Source organism: Perca flavescens, chromosome 2 (assembly GCF_004354835.1).
Source record: "Perca flavescens isolate YP-PL-M2 chromosome 2, PFLA_1.0, whole genome shotgun sequence".
In the NCBI taxonomy this organism is placed as follows: domain Eukaryota; kingdom Metazoa; phylum Chordata; class Actinopteri; order Perciformes; family Percidae; genus Perca; species Perca flavescens.
The window spans coordinates 10,685,872-10,703,932 of NC_041332.1; the positions used below are offsets into that span (position 1 = coordinate 10,685,872).

Here is an 18,061-nt window from a genome sequence, read left to right on the forward strand (position 1 = left end):
GGCCATTCCAGGTGCTTCTTCACAGCATTTATTCTTTATTAACAACAGATCACTTGCGTGAGCCTATGACTTCCCGGTAACTTAGGTTATTAAATTACCTCTGTTGGGTATATTCCTTTTCTCTTTCTCTCTTGTTCTAATTGCCCATTGTCATCTTACGACTAGTCTCACATTGCCAGACCTTCCTCCACAGCGCTGCGGAGGAGGGTCTGGCTAGTCCACACAGCATTCCGGGAAGGGAGAAAAACGTGCTCTGGTTTATTGGCATTTCTTTAAAACTATCACAATCGTCTTGGGCGGCGCTCAGCGCCAGACGGAGCAATGGTGCCTCTGCAAAATAGCCTCAGGAAGGAACTTGTTTTGGTAGAACGTGTGTACGTTTAAAAGTTGTTTTAGTGATGTTATGACAGAAAACTCAGATTGGACAGATAGTCTAGCTAGCTGTCTGGTTTTACCCTGCAGAGATCTGAGGAGAAGTTACCCTTAGTCCAAATAAGCAGCACTTACTTTAAAAAAAGTACGCATATTCGTCGTTTTGGTAAATATTTTTTGGTGTTGTAGTTTGTACCCGGGGCCCCCGTGTTACCATTCATATTTAAATTAAGCAATATTTCGGTTCTGGTTATCTTCTGTGCTCAGGTAAATATGATGATAGTGGAGGAAAGGACCACCATGTCAGAAGTTTCAATGAAACACTGATGTTTAATCCTCTTCCAAAATCAAACACCACCATCATAGCCACCACCCATACTGTATATCTTGTGCAATCTATTATTATTAACTATAGGCGTATGGTTCTAAAGTTTAGTTAGATAGGTGCTTTGGCAGATACCTGGGTAATGAGACCTGAGTGGACCCCGAATTGCAAATATATTTCTTTTTCATCTCTCCCAAACCCTTAACCTTCAGCATTTCTGTTTTTCCTCACACTTTATCTTTGTATTTTTCCCCAGGGGAGTTATCTGTCCTTCTAGCCATCTGCTCTTTTCTGACTATTTTGAATATCCATCACTGGATTATACTATACTATTACAGTCTTCTGGTTTTAAACTGACCTTGTACGATATACTCCTAAGTGGCACTATGATGACAATGCACAGGTTTTTATTTGATTATTTAGCCTGAGAACGTGACACTTTTAGAGAATAGATCTAAATCTCAAAATGCTTTTAGGACCTTTTTGGGGAAGAAAGTACATTATGTTCATTTTCAAGTTCAGTTTAATAGTAGGATGTTTGTAAAGATGCCAACATTTTGTCTTTCTGGGACTTTATACTCATTATAAGAGACAGATCCTAAGGATCAGGGCCAATCAGGGCACATCTTTTGTTGGTATCAGCTAAAAAGAAAAAGTTCCGATCCTTTCCTAACTGTGCTCCACTGTGTTTTTGTCACATCAACAGTTAGTGTTGAAGCGCTGCTCTCCCAAAGTGTGAGCACTCCGCATTATCCAAGTGAAAATGAGAATGTGTGAATGTGAAAAAAATATTTGGGGGCATTTCAGTGCAACTGACTCCGAGTTCAGACAGAGAGTTTGGCAGAAATACTTGGAGCTGCTGATCTTTGAGGCCTATAACTTCGTTATCTCTACTCCCTCTTTCTTATTAGCAAAGCCAAGTGTACTGTAGCTCCCACAACTCTGAAGTATATGATGTCCTGTATCAATAATTTAAGCTTATAAAGTTAGTTTTGAACCTGGACTTTCGGTATTTCGATAAAGAAGCTTATAGGAATAAACTGTGCCAAATTTAAGGGCTACAGATATTATTTCAGTGTGTCAGATATCAGCTGAAGGCCTCGGATAGGGGCCAAAAAAACATTATCAAGACATTCCTTCTCTTTTTGAATTTTTCGAATTCTAATGAAGCCCTCTTTCCACTCCCAATTTGAATACATATTTTGAGAGTAGGAGTTACCCTTCAAGCAGCAGATATCTTACTCACTGGAGAACCAGTGTTGTAACGCAGCGTTTTCGGTGCTCAACTTCCCATTATTATGCTGCAGCATGCGCCTAAAATATGCTGCCACTATACCCTTGTGACTTGAACAGAATTGGAAAAATAAGTTCACATGATATTGATGCTAAAGTGTCTAAATCTCTAAAAAGGGCCACAACAGTAATTATTGTTGTCATGTAGCAGATGTGTTGGTTGTTAAGATGGGTTTCAGTTCCTCCAGCCACAGGGTGAAAATTGAGCCAGCTGTCACCAAAAACCCAACCTGTTCCTCTACGTATGCATGAAGCAGAGCAGAATGAGTATACATTTGAAGGTGAAGGTTACACAGTGACAAGGCAGAAAGGATGGCGTAAAAAAAAAAAAAAAAAAAAAAAAAAAAAAAGTGTTCTGCCATCAGTCAGCGGCAAAGTCCCGACACAGCAAAATCACTGTCAACGCTGTGAAACTGGAGATTACAGTAGCCCTGCCAACTATACTCTAGATTCTCACTCAATAAGAAAGCAGGGACTGACAATGCAGTGATGTTAATAGAGTAAATAATCCAAGTTAACAAAAAAAGTTTTCCTTTCAGATAGGGATGTTAACCGATGACTGTTGGTGGTTGACAGTTTCAACGTTAACCGGTCAAAATTATTGTTAGTCGGTTAAAAAAATAAAAAGTGATCTCTAAATTAGGCAATTTTAGATATTGGAATAAACGCTACTACAGTTAGCCATCTCATTCCAATATTTTTGTTTTCTGTGAAGTGAAATAATCCCTCACGCCAAATTTTTTATAAGGCATAAAAAAAAAAAATTGTTTGGTTCCGGTTTGTTGTCTGTTGAGGTCATGGGTCGATAGGGAATTTATTTTATTTTTTATTTGTATTTTTTTCCCAGTGGCAGCATGGGATAAGTAGGATTTTTTTTTTTTTTTGCATTTACAGTAGCGATGGATACTCAATATTTTCATAACATAGCCTACCTGTTACTACATGTATAGTTGTCGCTTAATAAATTGAAAACATGTAATTCACGTGCATATTAAGTAGCCACGTGTATTTGTTTTGGTCTTATAATACAGCCACAGGTTTAACGCTCCAGCGGAGAGGATGGTTCGTTTGGACAGCAGCTACGTTTACAAGAGTTTGTCAAAAAATCAAGATTCGTTGCAAACTAAGAAACAGACTACAAACTGACATCTTTCATTTGAGCTTGTTTGTAAAGTCACTATTTGCAGAGTAGAGCTTTGTTTGCACAGCGCGGTGAACAAGAGTGGACAGAGCATGCAGAGCAGACTGAAATATCGGTTTCTACATGTTTAAATTTGCCTGTAGAACAGGTAGGTGGGTATTAATAAATATTGACTCTTTAATCATGGAGGGTTTATTGTAGGCTTCTTACAGTTAACGAGTGTACCGTTAGTTCATCTGCGCCAGCGGAAGTAAATAAAGTATAAGCTGTAGCTATCGTTTCCAGCCAGTTACCGGTACATGTGCTGCGTGAAGTAACGCACACACCTCGGCTCTGCTGTGCGTGTGCGTGTGTGCGCGCACATCGCTGTTCAGAATCCCGTCTATCTTCCATAATGCAACGCTTGTATCCAAATGAATTGTGTTGTGAAGTTGTCATTAGCTTCACTGCTGTTAGCCACCTCCAATGAGCCCCAGGGACTTGCTGTAACGTTAGAGCACTCTAACGTTTACCTTTCATTTGATCGGGTTTGCTTGCTACGTTGCCATCCTCTTGAACGACATTAAACACAACATATAGTTCATGAGTGGTTTCATCTGCCCTGTTTAACGTGTTGAATCTCCCCGGCGGCGCAGTAGCGCTGTAGCTGGCCGCCGTGGCCGGTGAGGGCTGCTTGAAGGCGCCGTCCTCACGCTGCTGCTGCCGTAAAACTGGACACGGCAAAGTTAAGTGCCGCTGCGGCGACATCGGGTCCTCTTCCAGCAGTGCTGGAGGAAAACGGGCATCTTGCATCGCAAGAGTGCTGTACAAAAATGTAATTATTAGTTCGCCTTAAATTTTTTATTTGTGTATTTATTTAATTAGTATCATTTCTTCCCCAAGCTCATAAAATAAATTTGGGTCGCACATTAATTGACAGGGTCGGTTGGAAACCGGAACCAAACAATTAATTTTGTTAAGCCTAATCGCCTGTTTTACGCATTCTGAAGGTGCCTGTTTTATCCATTGGTTGTATCCTGTTGCAGTCTATAAGGCAATATTCCGCATAAGATGGGCTTATATTTGGAAACACATTACATCTGCATTTCAGTGGTAACAGATAAGGTGATTATGATCATCATCTTTCTTTATTATTGTTAGCACTACACTCAAAATAAAGCGGCGTCTCTTCGGAGCTGTCATTTTCTCAAATGAGCCGCGGCAATGTTTCTAATGAGCTTCTAACGCTAGACAAACGACTATTTTAAACGCGATCACGTGGCTTGTTCCCAAACTATTTTGAAACTAAGGAGCCATTTGTCCTCCGATTACATACAAGCTCCTCTGCGCCGCATTTGCGGGACTTGTTTCGCGCTGTAGGGGATTTAAAAAACGTGACGTGAGTGGAAGGGCGGTGCCGGGGCAGTGTGTGTGTGTGTGTGTGTGTGTGTGTGTGTGTGAGAGATGCGACAGAGTTGAGAAATTGCAGGCGCGGCTCGAAATGGCTGTTATTTCAAATAGCGTAGCATATTTTAAACTAAACGGTTAACCGGTTTCAACCGGTTAATGAAGCTCGGTGACCGGTCAAGAAAATGTTTAGTTTTCGCCATCCCTACTTTCAGATTGTCATTTGTGTATTTATAAACTATCCAACCTGCATCTTCTGTCACAAATATCACTAGAATTTAGAATTAGTGTTAAAATAGTATGAGTGTACTAAGTGACAGGTTGCCTAACTGCCAGTCAATTACTGATTGAAAAGTTGTCAAACAAATAAGACGTCGAAAAAATTATGAGTTAATGTATTAACTTGATAAAGCTTGCTTTATGTGAATATTGCATGTGCTGATCCCATTATACACTAATAAATCACAAACAACAATAGTTAGTTAAAGCGAACTTTAGAACGTCAACATTTCAAGCCATTGCCAAATGAGTTGCTACAAAGCTAATTAAGACTATCAGCTCCACGCAACTCTCTCTGGATTTGTCAGTATGGCTATGTTCAGAAGATTGTGGCCAGTGACTTTCCCGTGTAGAAACTCAAGTGAAGATAATTACCTTATTCTGAAGAGTCCATCATGTTTTTTAATACTCCATTTCCTCCTTGGCTACTAGCAACTGCATGGAGGAGGAGCAGTACTGCTGTCTGTATGAAAAAGCCTCTATGATGGCTTATCTGTGAATATTAAGGTTGTTCTCTCAAGACAAATAAGTTAAACTTGCAGTTAGCAACTAAGGATTATTTTCATTGTCGATTAATCGGTTGATTATTTTCTTGATTAATCTTGATTTTGGTGAAAAATGTCGCTCAGTGTTTCAACATGCCATCCTCAAATGTCTTGTTCTGTCAACAACTGAAAGATATTCAGTTTAATGTTATAGAGGAGTGGAGAAACTAGAAAATATTCACATTAAAAAAAACTGGAATCAGAGAAGTTTGACTCAAACTGATTAATCGGTTATCAAAATAGTCAGACATTTATTTAATAGTTGACAACTAATCGATTAACCTCTGCAACCCTACTTGCAGTAGCTTCAAATCAGAACCAGCCGATGTATTTTGGGACTTTTGGCTCATGTTGTCTGGATTAGGGATCGACGGATACTGTTTTTTCAAGGCCGATAGCGATTATTAGTAGTTAATGAAACCGATACGCGATATTTGGAACCGATATGCATTCACAGGAAAAAGAAAATCTTTAAGTCAAAAATAAGATTTTGGAATGTTACAAACTCCAACAACAAAAAGATTGTTTAACCGAAGCTGAAGGACAGACACAGAGCTGTGGCGGAGCCAAAGTAATACAGATAATATGCAAACTGCCAAAAAACGATTATCAGCCCTAGCCGATTATCGGCCCTGGCCCTGGCAGATAATCGGTCTATCCCTAGTCTGGATTCAAATGTTTCTCAGTAATATATTTACAGTAGCTGTTTTATGTTGTTAAGCCAACCGATGCCTTTTATGAAGACGGTAGCCCATGGCACAATTCATCTTGCCAGGAAAGCAACTTAACAATATTGGAGGGCACAATAATTTGTCTGTTGAGGTGTGGGCCCCTGACAGATATGTACAGTATTTGAACAATATGAAATCGGACACTGCTGCAGTTATCCGTGCTGTGAACACACACACACACACACACACACACACACACACACACACACACACACACACACACACACACACACACACACACACACACACACACACACACACACACACACACACACACACACACACACACACACACACACACACACACACACACACACACACACACACACACACACACACACACACACTCACCTGGGAGAGAAGGCAGGATGCAGGTGTTGGGGCCACCTTTGTCTGAGTTTTCAGGAGAGTATCTGAACTCGAGGACCTGGTGGAGGTTGAAAAATTCTCTGTACCTCCTATAGATGAAATACTTACTCCCTCCTTTAGTCTTCACCTCAATCACAAACATCTGGAGCAGAGACATGAATGTGAGAGAGGAACTGATTTGTACTCGTCATTTGTTTATTATCGGCTCAGTTGAAAGTTTGTGGTCACTTTTTAAACTTACAAAGTAGTCAATGAAGCCTTTCTTCTCCTCAATATCAGCGATCGTGGCGCAGATAGGGATGTTATGAGGCAGCTGGTCAAAGTCGCTGAGTGGAAGAAATATTCTGGTTAGAATTTTACCGATATAAACCCCAATTACCAAGGTTAGCTCTAAGCAATGTTGGGTGATGTCACTTCTTGTTGACATTTAAAGTATTGTCAAACAAAAGGAGGGCTAGCTCGCCTCTCCCTCCTCCTCATCCTGTCCCCTCCCCCTCCATTCCGTGCTTCCTGAAACAGTCATGAACGCGCATTGTGGAAGTAGCCTACGTGCTATCGCTGCTGCGGTGATGGCTCAACCAACTCCTTATCGTCGGTTATTGGCTGGAACACTGTTATGTTTCATGGTGCAGGTTGGCGCATTTTGTTTTTGTTGGCGTTTGTGGATCCTGGGCTGTCTACAGAGACCATGTTTTTTTACAGTGTGTTCAGGGGACAGGCAGCTCGCGGATAGTGAGGAGATGTTTGCCGTATGTGACAAAAAATGTCGTAGCCTAAAAAACATGTGACATCGCTTAGAGCACCTGTAAGGAGGAATTGCTGTTGATACTGTATATTAAGCCTATGTTAAATGTCTGCCTGAACAGATTTAAAGTCAGATAGCTCAAGAGATTTGCATACAGTCCATCTCAGGATACATATTTAGCAAAATGTTACCTTTTTTCAAAGTTTGAACATTCTTATCCGAGGAAGAGGATTAGGGCCACATGTGAAAAATGTATTTGATTTCTGATTTTGAAGTCAGAATTCTGAAAAAAAAAAAAAAGTTTAAAGAATTTTTTTCTGAAACTTCTGATTTTAGGATTATGATTTTTCTTTAAACTCAGCACTGAAATACATTTTTCACATGTGGCCCTAATCCCCTTCCGTAGCTACTTATATGTTACATGCATTTTGCTGCATGAGATCCACCTTACTATGACAGCAACAAAACGGTGAAACATAATGAGCTCGTGCAAGAAACTTTATTTATTTATTCATTTAACATTGTCTTCATGAGCAAAGAGCAACAACAAAAAATCGAAAGCACAGCCGCAACACATATGCAAACATTAAAGTCAGCCTCTAGTTTCACTACCTATCATATTGTAGAGGCAGGGATCAGAGAGTGAACTGACGTAACGTAATCTAACTTCATATCATATTGTGATATTTTGCTTCATCTTATACGTGCTGTAAAACTGCACTATCGACACTCACCTTTCGTCTCGTAACTGCTGCAGCAGCGACATGATGTTGCGCCCAGCTTTGACCGCAGACAGACGGAGAAACTTCAACTAGTGAGCGGACAGACGCGCCTCCGACAGACAGCTTTGGTAGCGACCGTAGTAACACACTCACACACCGCGGGCTGCACACTGACTGCCTGCGTCTCAAAATGTCTGCAGAGGCAACTGTGCGGAAACATGCAACGGGAAGCGAGAGTTCCCTAAAAAAAAGACCAGAGGCTGGTGGTGCTTTCATTTGGACGTCCCGGTGTGCCGAAATTACGGCAAGGGGCGGGGAAATTGTCTTAAATGGGTTGCAGGTGTCAGACGGCAGGTAGGCTATGATGCTGAAACAACAGAGAAAGAGTGGCACAACTTGTAACAACTCTGGCAGATGGTGAGTTGAAATATAATGTAATTACAATTTTTTTTTTTTTATAAATAATTGATTTTATAGATCCCCAGTGGGGAAATTACAATTTTAAACTCTGTTATTGGAACACAATACACACAGGCCTGGAGTATACACACATGCTCAGGTCCTGTACATGCACAAATGGAGAGTGAGTGGACTGTGACTGCTGGACAGGTGCCCCGAGCAGTTGGAACTATTCTAAAGAAATAGAAACAGAAATACCAATAAACATATTGTATCTGAGGGCAAAAACAAAACCACATTTGGTACTAGAATTAACCCTTTAAATGTCTGTCTATCATGGTGAGCACAACCTATGAAACTATCATTCAGCACCAGTGTTGGTCATCTTACTTTAAAAAACTAATTAGTTACAGTTACGAATTACTTCTCCCAAAAAGTAACTGAGATAGTAACAAAGTTACCACATTGTAAAAGTAATTAGTGTCGTGCTAGCATGTGTTGACGTCAGGTGCTTCATGAGATTGGAGTCGCTTGAGGCAGACGTGGATAAAGTCTTTTTTTTTCCTGGGCATAGCGTGCATGTTACATAAACATTCTTGCCTTTAATTTCAATGAGCGAGAAGTGGTGCCGGTACTTCCAGTTCGAGAACGCTACCTTTGAATTTCCCTGGCTCGTCGCTGTCTTGTGTTTAGTGGTAGTCAGAGCGTGCAGTCATATGCAACGGTGTCATGATTCCCCCCCCCCGCTCTCTCCAGGCAGCTGATGTCACCTCGCGCTTCATTCAACCAAATTGTAGTAACGCACCACTTTACATTCTCAGTAACGATAACGGTGTTGCAACTTATACTTAAACGCCGTTATACTTAAACGCCATTACTCCCAATACTGTTCAGCACTAATTTACATTATCACCTATCATTCAGACCAGTATCATATTTGGACAGCTTGTAAGTACTGTATACCCTTTCAATTTGGATTCAGCATGCCAAGCCTTAAAAAGAAAGTGTTTACCGCTCTTTTGTTCACATTGTTGGGACACGCGACCTTTTGTCGAGGCTGTCATTTGACCTAAGCAGCATGTGCCACGTTGTTTGCCACATTAAAAGAAAGTACAAACTGCCAGTTTTGGAAAGCACCCAGTTTCACTTGGGGTTGGCTAAGGGGGTGTCCACATACGAGCTATTTAAAAAGATGCTCACACCTGCCCTCCTCTATGATGATGCTTTGCTGTGTCTTCAAATGAAGTTTCTGGAGCATGCGTTTGTGTTCAGGTAAGGGAGGATCCACATCTCCTGCAGTAGCACAAGTTTCTATTATTCTCTCTACACTGGTTATATTACTTTTGGTCAAAATGCTGACATGCATCGCATCTCTATAACATGCAGCGGACACTATAATAGCTGTTATTTTAAGTGAAAAAAGAATGGACGTAAATAAGTTATATGTCACTGTACCAAAATCACAGACTGTAAATGGGTTTTGAAAGGCAGATGTAAAAATAGAAACCTTTGGATTACATCATGCCCTGGGGCTCTCCAAACACTTCACAGGAAGGAAGTGGCCTGTCGCTGATTATTGTCACAGAGCTTCTGTTTTATTCGAGAGTTCACAGTCACACTTCCAGAGCCGCCTCGTCCAGAGTCGGTGCCCACCACCAGCGGTGCCACATCACCATCTTAAACATCAATGAATAACTCCCGTATTTAATTTGACTGATTAGTGTAAATGCTGTGAACAAGCAATATGGTTGTTGACTATTGGCAGCCTCTCCCAGCTTCCCACACGGTATCACACGATGGAGGACTGCTCATTTATGTCACACACAAAAAAAAACACAACCTTACCTCAGTGTCATCAAGGTCCTCTGTAATCATGATATATTGCCAAGCAGAATAAACATTTACTAAAGAACACACTTCTTTTTGACATTTCATTTAGTGAGATCCAGTAAGTGATAAAGGATGTTCTACTACTCTACTAAACAGACAAATCTAACTAAGAGGTAAAGAGACAGAGTGAGACCTCTTTTTCTGAGCCTTAGCTAAATGAAATAAATGGAGACAAACAGGGTCAGAAATTTACTTTTGTATTTTTTGTCTGCCACTCATAAATTGTGTCACTTTTGAAGTTGGGATAATATTTAGATTATTTAGGTATCATTACGTTTCCATTTAAGGCTAAAATACCTTTGTAAAAAACATTTGTTTGTTCATTTGCACCGCTATTTGTAAGTTCATACATACCATTCATTTAAATGTAGTGTAGGAGTCACGCTTTAACTTTGCAAAAACAGGTTGCACTATAAAGGTAAGCTGCTGCAACGTAGATTAGGTAACCCTATGATTTATGCTAGTTTATGATTATTATATTCTTTTAGCATTTTCACCAATTGTTGGAATTGTTGTTAAGGGAATTATCTGGCTCTTCAGCATGGTTACTTTATGCCTCCTCTTTGTTGCCTTCAGATACTTTAAGGTGTCAAACTACATGGATTTCATTCATATAGACTGCATTCATTCATAATAAATGGATAATAGAATAGCATGTGTAAATGTGTAAAAACAATTGCCAGCACTTTACTTAAATAAAGCCTGTTATCAAGTTTCTGACTGAATATATTGGTGGCATCATCATTGTCATGCAAATGATCCTGGAAACAGAAAGTCCACATTCCCCAAATCGCTGACGTTCCACAGACACACGCACACACACCCTTACACAAACAATCCTGCACAGGCATGTCGTGACACATGATCTCTCACCCTTCTTTTGCAGTTGACAATTATAAGTAAATACAGACGAGGGCTGGGGAATTATTCAGAAGGGAAATAGTTGGAATAAAATCTGAGGTGATGAAAGTTCATAACACTAGATGTCAGCAAAGTTGTGTGGTTTGCGTGTGTGAGAGAGTGGGAGAGAGAGCAACCATGATTTATTGTCTCATCTTAAACACAACTATCTTAATCCAGCTGATCTCTATTTGTGACGTCGGACAGAAATTCCACGGCCACTGTAAGATTCAATACTGGTTTTTGACCAGGCCCTGCGTGTGACTACAGCACCTGCATCACTGCATCAGTGGCTACACACGCAGATTAACCACGCATACATTACATGCTTCAGTAAATCACATTTTTCCTGGGATATGTTCACTGTGATCCATATACCTGTTTCTGACTTATTGTTTTCACTGAGATACATAAATGTTTCAGAGTCGTGACTTGTTCAAGTTATGCTGAACTCGCTAGCGTGCAAACAGTACTAGAAAAGAGACATGCAAAGAGAGAATGTAGGAGTGTGTGTGAGGAAAAACTGTGTAGGTGTGAATATTTGCTTGTGTTTGTTATACAAAGTCTGAGAAACAGACTGTAAGTGATTCTGTGTGTATGAAAAAAGACAGAAACAGAGTGTAATGGTGCATAGAGAGAGAGAGAGAGAGAGAGAGAGAGAGAGAGAGAGAGAGAGAGAGAGAGAGAGAGAGAGAGAGAGAGAGAGAGAGAGAGAGAGAGAGAGAGTGTGTGTGTGTTTGCGTGTGTGTGTTTGTGTGTGTGCGTGCAGCACATATTGTACTCCATATCTATTTTCATGCAGCCTGAGATGGATCCTTTGAAACGCTGCTCGCATAACAGACCACTGCCAGCCATGAATTGCAGAAACATTTTGTAAGGGTGTATTTATCTTCAAGGCCAGGCTAGCTGATGGAGTCTGTTGTTCTCGTTTCTGTGTGTAAGTGTGAATGTGTATAAGTGGGATAGAAGGCCCGTGTGTGTTTATGCGCTTAACAGAGTTGTACTGTAACTGTGTTTGTATATAGTTTATTTCTAGCCTTGGAATATAACTGAAACAGAAGTACACCGTGAAAAGTCTACTGATGACATACTTTATAATAAGCCATTAAGTTGACAGACAAACACACAAATACACACAGAGAAACAGAAGAAGGGAGACTGACAAAAAAGTCTCAACAAACCCAAGGCTTGTGTTTGCCATGTTGACAGCTGGTTACCATAGAGACATCATAAGGGAAGTAGAAAGAGGAAGAGGTGAGCCTGAGCACAGGATGATTCTAAATGCTGAGACTATAAGATATAATTTAGAGATAATGGCACTCTGTTACTATAATATATGTAGTACTCAGCCCGTCCTCACCCAGAAAACAACTGTATAGGTCGATTGTGCCAGCAACGTCACTTTTGGCACTCTGTGTCGGTACGTACTGACTGACATGCAACACAAGAACGGGACAGTTAGGTTTAGGAAAAGATCGTGGGTGGGGTTATAAAATGTATGTTTCTGTGACACGCGGGAGCCCGTTCTCCTGGGTGAACCCAGCCCGACCAACCTCCCTACGCTGCATTTTGGTCTTTCATACTACTCGCTAGCGTTGTTGCTCTTAATACTACGTCATCTTACAGCGCCACGGTCCCGCTGCCATTCTGCCCGGTGCGTTCCATACAGATGATGAAGGGCGATTTTTGCGTCGTATTTTTGCGACGCTGACAGCCACTGCCCAAGCGTCCGTATTTTACGAGCTGGAAGTGAGAACAGTTTGCGTCTTATTACGTCCTCATTTCGTGACTCATTTTAAGCCACTCCCTGATGTTTTGTTAACCGTCTGTATTTGTGTTGCCTACACTTAACTTGTTCCGTTTCACAACGTTAGCTGTGTGTTAAAAAACTGCAGCCGTTACGCTTTGTGTTTTACACTGTAAATATTGTAGCCAAAGTATGATTTAGACTTACTTATCATTTAGGATAAGTTCTCACTGTAGAGATAATGCTAGTCAACGCTAGTGCCCTAAACAATCAGCATGACTAACTGGAATATACCAGGGAAATGTGGAAGATCTGGTGTCTCATTACTTAATAGTTTGGCCAAACTCCCAAAAATTTGGTGCATTCCTTTTAAAAATCACCACCTCCCACACACGCCCACACACACCAGCCGTAATATCAGCACTAAATATACCACTATAACCACTATAACCAGTGCCTGCAGTGCAGTCATGCACATTTGGCTAAGAGCGGGGCTTCCTTCTCCCACTCTTCTGTGCATGTTGGTGTGAACTGAACTTGGGGTCGGGAGAGCTGCTGCACTCAAGTTACCAACCCAAATGAGCACAAACTGACTACTGCAAACTGCATAATGTCCAAAACTACTCAATAATTACTAATTACGTATTACTGATGGACAAAGTAGTCACATTACTTCAATAATTACTCAACAGCAAAAATAAATACATAAAAAAAAAAAAATAATGTTTTGCATGCCACATCAAATGCTTTTTTTATTCGACTTGTAATGCCTTGTCTACATGTGAGTTTATAATGTTAATAAACCAACCCTCCTTCTTAGGTGACTGAGTCGTCACTGTGCAAGCAAACATCCAATATTCTAATGCTCAGTCCAGTTCCCCCATGTTTATTTTTAGGGCCAATATCTGATATTTGATCCGTGGCGCACTCTGTGTATCTACCTATCTATTTATGCATCTATTCTAAGTGTGCATCAGTCCATCTTTGCATTGTCTCTTTTTCCATTTAAGAGTTAAAAATGATTTCACACTTTTATAACTATGAGCGCAAAAACAATAAAAGGCTTTCAGATTCTCCTTGTCTCCTCGACCCTACACATTCTGTTCTCCAGGGTTAATAACATCTTCAATATTCCAATTATTTCTCTTTGTCTCCAGTCTTGTCCTTGACATACTCCTGGCCTGCCTCTCCTCATTTATTGCCTCGTTTACAGTAACCCATCTATATGTATCTCTTGCGTCCCTCTATCTCTTCTGACCCTTTCTCCCAACTACAAATTACTCCCTCCAGTGTGTTGTCCTCACCACCTCGCCCCACCCTCCCCTCTGTCTTTCTACAATGCAGGAAAGTGCTGATAAAGGGTAATTCAATAATGAGGAGAAAGCTAGGAGAGTCTCAGGACAGGACACTGAGAGTACAGAGGGTCAGCACCTCACAGGAAGAGGCAGACGGACAGAACTACATAAAGACGGGCAGACAAGTTTTCACACTGTTTCCTACTGACATGTTAAATCAAGTTTGACACTGATTTTAGTCAATCATTCAGCCAAAAAAACAAGCTGAACACATGTTGAGATAAGATAAGATAGACTTTATTAATCCCACACTGGGGAAATCCTTGTGCTACAGCAGCTCAAAAGAAGAAAAAAAATGTACACACATCAGAATAACAGAAATACACATTAAATAGACATTGGAGAAAAAAATATATAGAAAGTATTATAAGAAATAGAAAAAATAGAATTAGTTATAATAATAATAATAGCAATAATACAAAACTATTTACACAACAAACACCCTTATATAAACAGACATACAGATGAGTATATAAGTTAATATCTGTAAAAGGGATAGCTCGGATTTTTCGGAGTAGGGTTGTAGGCGGAACTTATCCATAGTCCGTGTATTACTGTACCAACGGTAGATAGCGGTCGGCACGCCCCCCAGTTAGGAGAAGCAGACCGGAGTGGGATTGTTGTGTGTTACAGGATGGTCTTTTTAAAGTTGCATCAGTTTGTTGACCACGACAGGCTTTCATAGTATGTCCTCGTAAAGTGCGTTAGCAAACTGTTGCCCGTTTACGCATCCAGCAACACAGAGCAACATTAAACTCCATTTGGAGTCATATTAGTATTTTAATACTAATATGAATCCAATAAGTCCAAATTAGTCCAATATCGCCCCCATTCTCCCCCTTTTTAGCTCTGTTTTGGTCTCCACCAACTCCTGAGGGAAATATCTGGCTGGTGATAAATGTGTGTAAAAACAAACGAAGATTAGGGTCATGCAGGGAAAAGAGAAGACCCTGGGAGGAGGTGCGGTCCCAGGGGGGGTCAGATAGTATTATTAATGGCCGGTGTGCGGTTTATTAGTGCTGCAGAGAGAGTGATCGCACTCCAGGGCCGACGGTGTGCGTCACGTCTTGAAAACCACCCCACCTTTCTCAAAATAGAGAGAATACACAGACGTGGGGATGGGGTGTGCGAGGGCGGAGGAGGGGGTGGGGGGATGTATATGGGGTGAATGTGGATGTGTTTGGAGGCAGCTATAAAAGTCTTTTTGTGTCCCCCACCTACTGCCTACTTGCTCATCTTACCTCCATCTCCAACCCTTTTCTCTTGACTCTACTCCTCTCTCTCTCTCTCTCTCTATCACCTCTCCTCTTGCCCTCTTTCTCTTCACTGAGGTGCACTCATCCACCCCTTCATTCAGGTAAGAAAGAAAAGAGATATTACATGTTGCAGTAGAGAATAGTTATTTGAAAAACGAAAACACACAATACAAAATCAGAGGAGCTTTGGTCAGTGACCAGATGAGCTGGAGGCTATAACAGAATAATGAAATATTTATCTGTGACAAGCAGATATGCTGCAATTGAATGAAATACCTTTGCTAGTTGTAGGAATAATTAGGTATTTGAAACGCGATAATAAAATATATTGTAGCTGTATAGCAGGGGTCCAATTGGATAAACCTGAGTCAATGCTCTGCTAGAAACTAAACTCAGAAAATCCATCATGGATGTAAATTCAGCCAGGATTATAAAAAAAACATGACTTGACTTGAATAAAATGGAATATGGTGTAATAAAGAAAAATCTACAACAACATATATATATTACTAAAAACAAATCTGTAATTAAAAAAAACATGATATAAACATCTGGGATCTAACGGACACGAGAGCTTGGCTGTCCCATTCTCTCTCATGGGAAATAAGGCTGTGAAGACTTAAACTAAATGTCTGTGTTATTTATTAGTTATGGCGCTTTAGGGAATTATTCAAACTCTACAGTAAAATCGCCATGTATTCATGTTCCAAGATCAGCAATGTCGTTTACGCCAAAGCTACATTATGTAACTTAAAAAATAGAAACATCAAATATCTTCCTCGTTTTATATGGCAGATGGAAAAATGATTCATCCTCAACATTAGTTGTGTTCTGGTTTCAGAATGATAAAGACAACATAATAACTCTTCAAATGCTTTACGTACATGACGTAAGTTAGTCGGGTAATGCAAGTGACGAAAGTTAAGTCAGAGTCAAGTAAGATAACTTACATTTGTTTCCCGCAGGACACAAACAGTGGACTCCTGAGTAAAAGTCCAAGTTAGTTTGACCCATCCATCCACCCTGACCTCCTCCCTATGATTTTGAACACAATGTAATCCAAGAAAAAGAAATACAATGCCATCAAAACGTCATTGAGAATGCTCTCTAACACATGAATGCCGGGGAGTGACTGAGATGCATTTGTCATGATGTCTGTGAGTTTGTACTACTATGTTGACAACACTGACATCAAGATCCAGAACAACCTGTAACAGCAACTTTTGTGGTATAGAGATAAAAGATGAAATAATATATCTAAACAACCTTTCTGTCTTAAACAAACCAAAACAACCTGAGGCATCTTTAGCTGGCGACTTCATGCTCTTTCTATTTATAAAACACTCTCTCATGGATAGGACAAACCATTTGCTAAAGACATCTCAAAAACCACAAATGGATTATCACTAATTGGCTTTTGCTGCCAAGGATTTTGACACATAGCGGGTTGAGAGAAAGTTGAGAAGAAGTAGATCGGACAGAAAGGAAGAGGATGACTATGTTATCTTGTTACTCGTTAATATGTTTTCATTAGTCACGCTGTCCTTTGGACAGGGAGGGTTAACTATTTTGTCTGGGTCCAGACAGAGCAATGTGCAGAGGGACCAACAAAACACACACACACACACACACACACACACACACACACACACACACACACAGGGAGCTCAGATGCACATACACATTCATCAAACATTTCTCTTGACAACTCAACACTTGATGTCAGTGCTCTCAACAGATAAACAAGAAACCCAAGAGCCTTCAGCTCAGGTCTGACACCTATTGGCATCTACAGGCTACTGCAGGTTTTCTTTTTTTTACCCTCTTTGAAACTAAGCACATCCTTTACACTCTTTTTATGCAACATCCAGGTTTACCTGCATACTACATACATAGCCCAGTCTTCCACTGTGAACATTGAACATTTTCACTGATAAAGTTTAGGGGTTAAATGTGGTCTTTGGTGTTTTTTTGCCCCCAACGTCTCCTTCCAAACAGCGCGGCAATGGTTATGATTAGGGTTAAGGTTAGGGTTAGCTGCCTGGAAGGCACCGTTGGTGGCAAAAAACACCATTGAGCGTTAAATGTCTTGACATCTTGTGCCAATAATCTATAATACACTGCATAATTGACATGGAATATACTTATACCATGTTACCTGGTTATCTGGATCAATCGGGAAATAAACAGTATAGAATAAACTCAGGCAAACATCCACCTAATGACAGTTTAAGCTAGGTGTTATATATCCATTTATACCCGTGTACTCAGGAGTCACAACTTTGCATTATTCAGTGACCACGATGGAATTTGAAACTGGATATCTCATGAGACATTTGACATGCTCAGTAAGCGCGCCACAGATTGGCGCTCTTACGGCTGTTGTCTGCACTCATCTCTTTATTTCACACCTTTTATGTGCTCTCTGACCCTCTCTCCAGCTGACAAAATGTCGATGACAGATCTGTTGAAAGCCGAGGAGATCAAGAAAGCTCTTGAAGCCTTTGCAGGTCTGTAACAGTTGTGGATTCCATATGGTATATTCTCAGCAGGAATAAGCTTACAAAGTTTGCCAAAGTCGAAGCTTGCTTTGGATACTGAGGCAG

At 40.5% G+C, this 18,061-nt stretch overlaps 2 protein-coding genes across 5 annotated transcripts in view; one reads left to right on the forward strand and one right to left on the reverse strand.

Moving 5' to 3' along the window:
• ncf4 (neutrophil cytosolic factor 4) overlaps nt 1-8,211 on the reverse strand; it is a 35,321-nt gene extending 27,110 nt beyond the window's left edge. Inside the window, exons 1-3 of the mRNA XM_028595183.1 lie at nt 7,921-8,211; nt 6,683-6,767; nt 6,424-6,583 (exon numbers count right to left, since the gene is read on the reverse strand). Coding sequence (XP_028450984.1) covers nt 6,424-6,583; nt 6,683-6,767; nt 7,921-7,952 — 277 coding nt within the window. The 5' untranslated portion in view covers nt 7,953-8,211. The remainder of the gene's footprint in view (nt 1-6,423; nt 6,584-6,682; nt 6,768-7,920) is intronic.
• pvalb7 (parvalbumin 7) overlaps nt 1-18,061 on the forward strand; it is a 38,675-nt gene that overhangs the window by 17,979 nt on the left and 2,635 nt on the right. For 2 of the 4 annotated variants that reach the window (XM_028595223.1, XM_028595213.1), the window contains exon 2: nt 17,897-17,965. In XM_028595223.1, coding sequence (XP_028451024.1) covers nt 17,905-17,965 — 61 coding nt within the window. In that variant the 5' untranslated portion in view covers nt 17,897-17,904. Of the gene's footprint in view, nt 1-8,085; nt 8,326-15,439; nt 15,557-17,896; nt 17,966-18,061 lie in introns of those variants that run through there. The other 2 variants (XM_028595197.1, XM_028595206.1) reach the window with 2 other exon arrangements.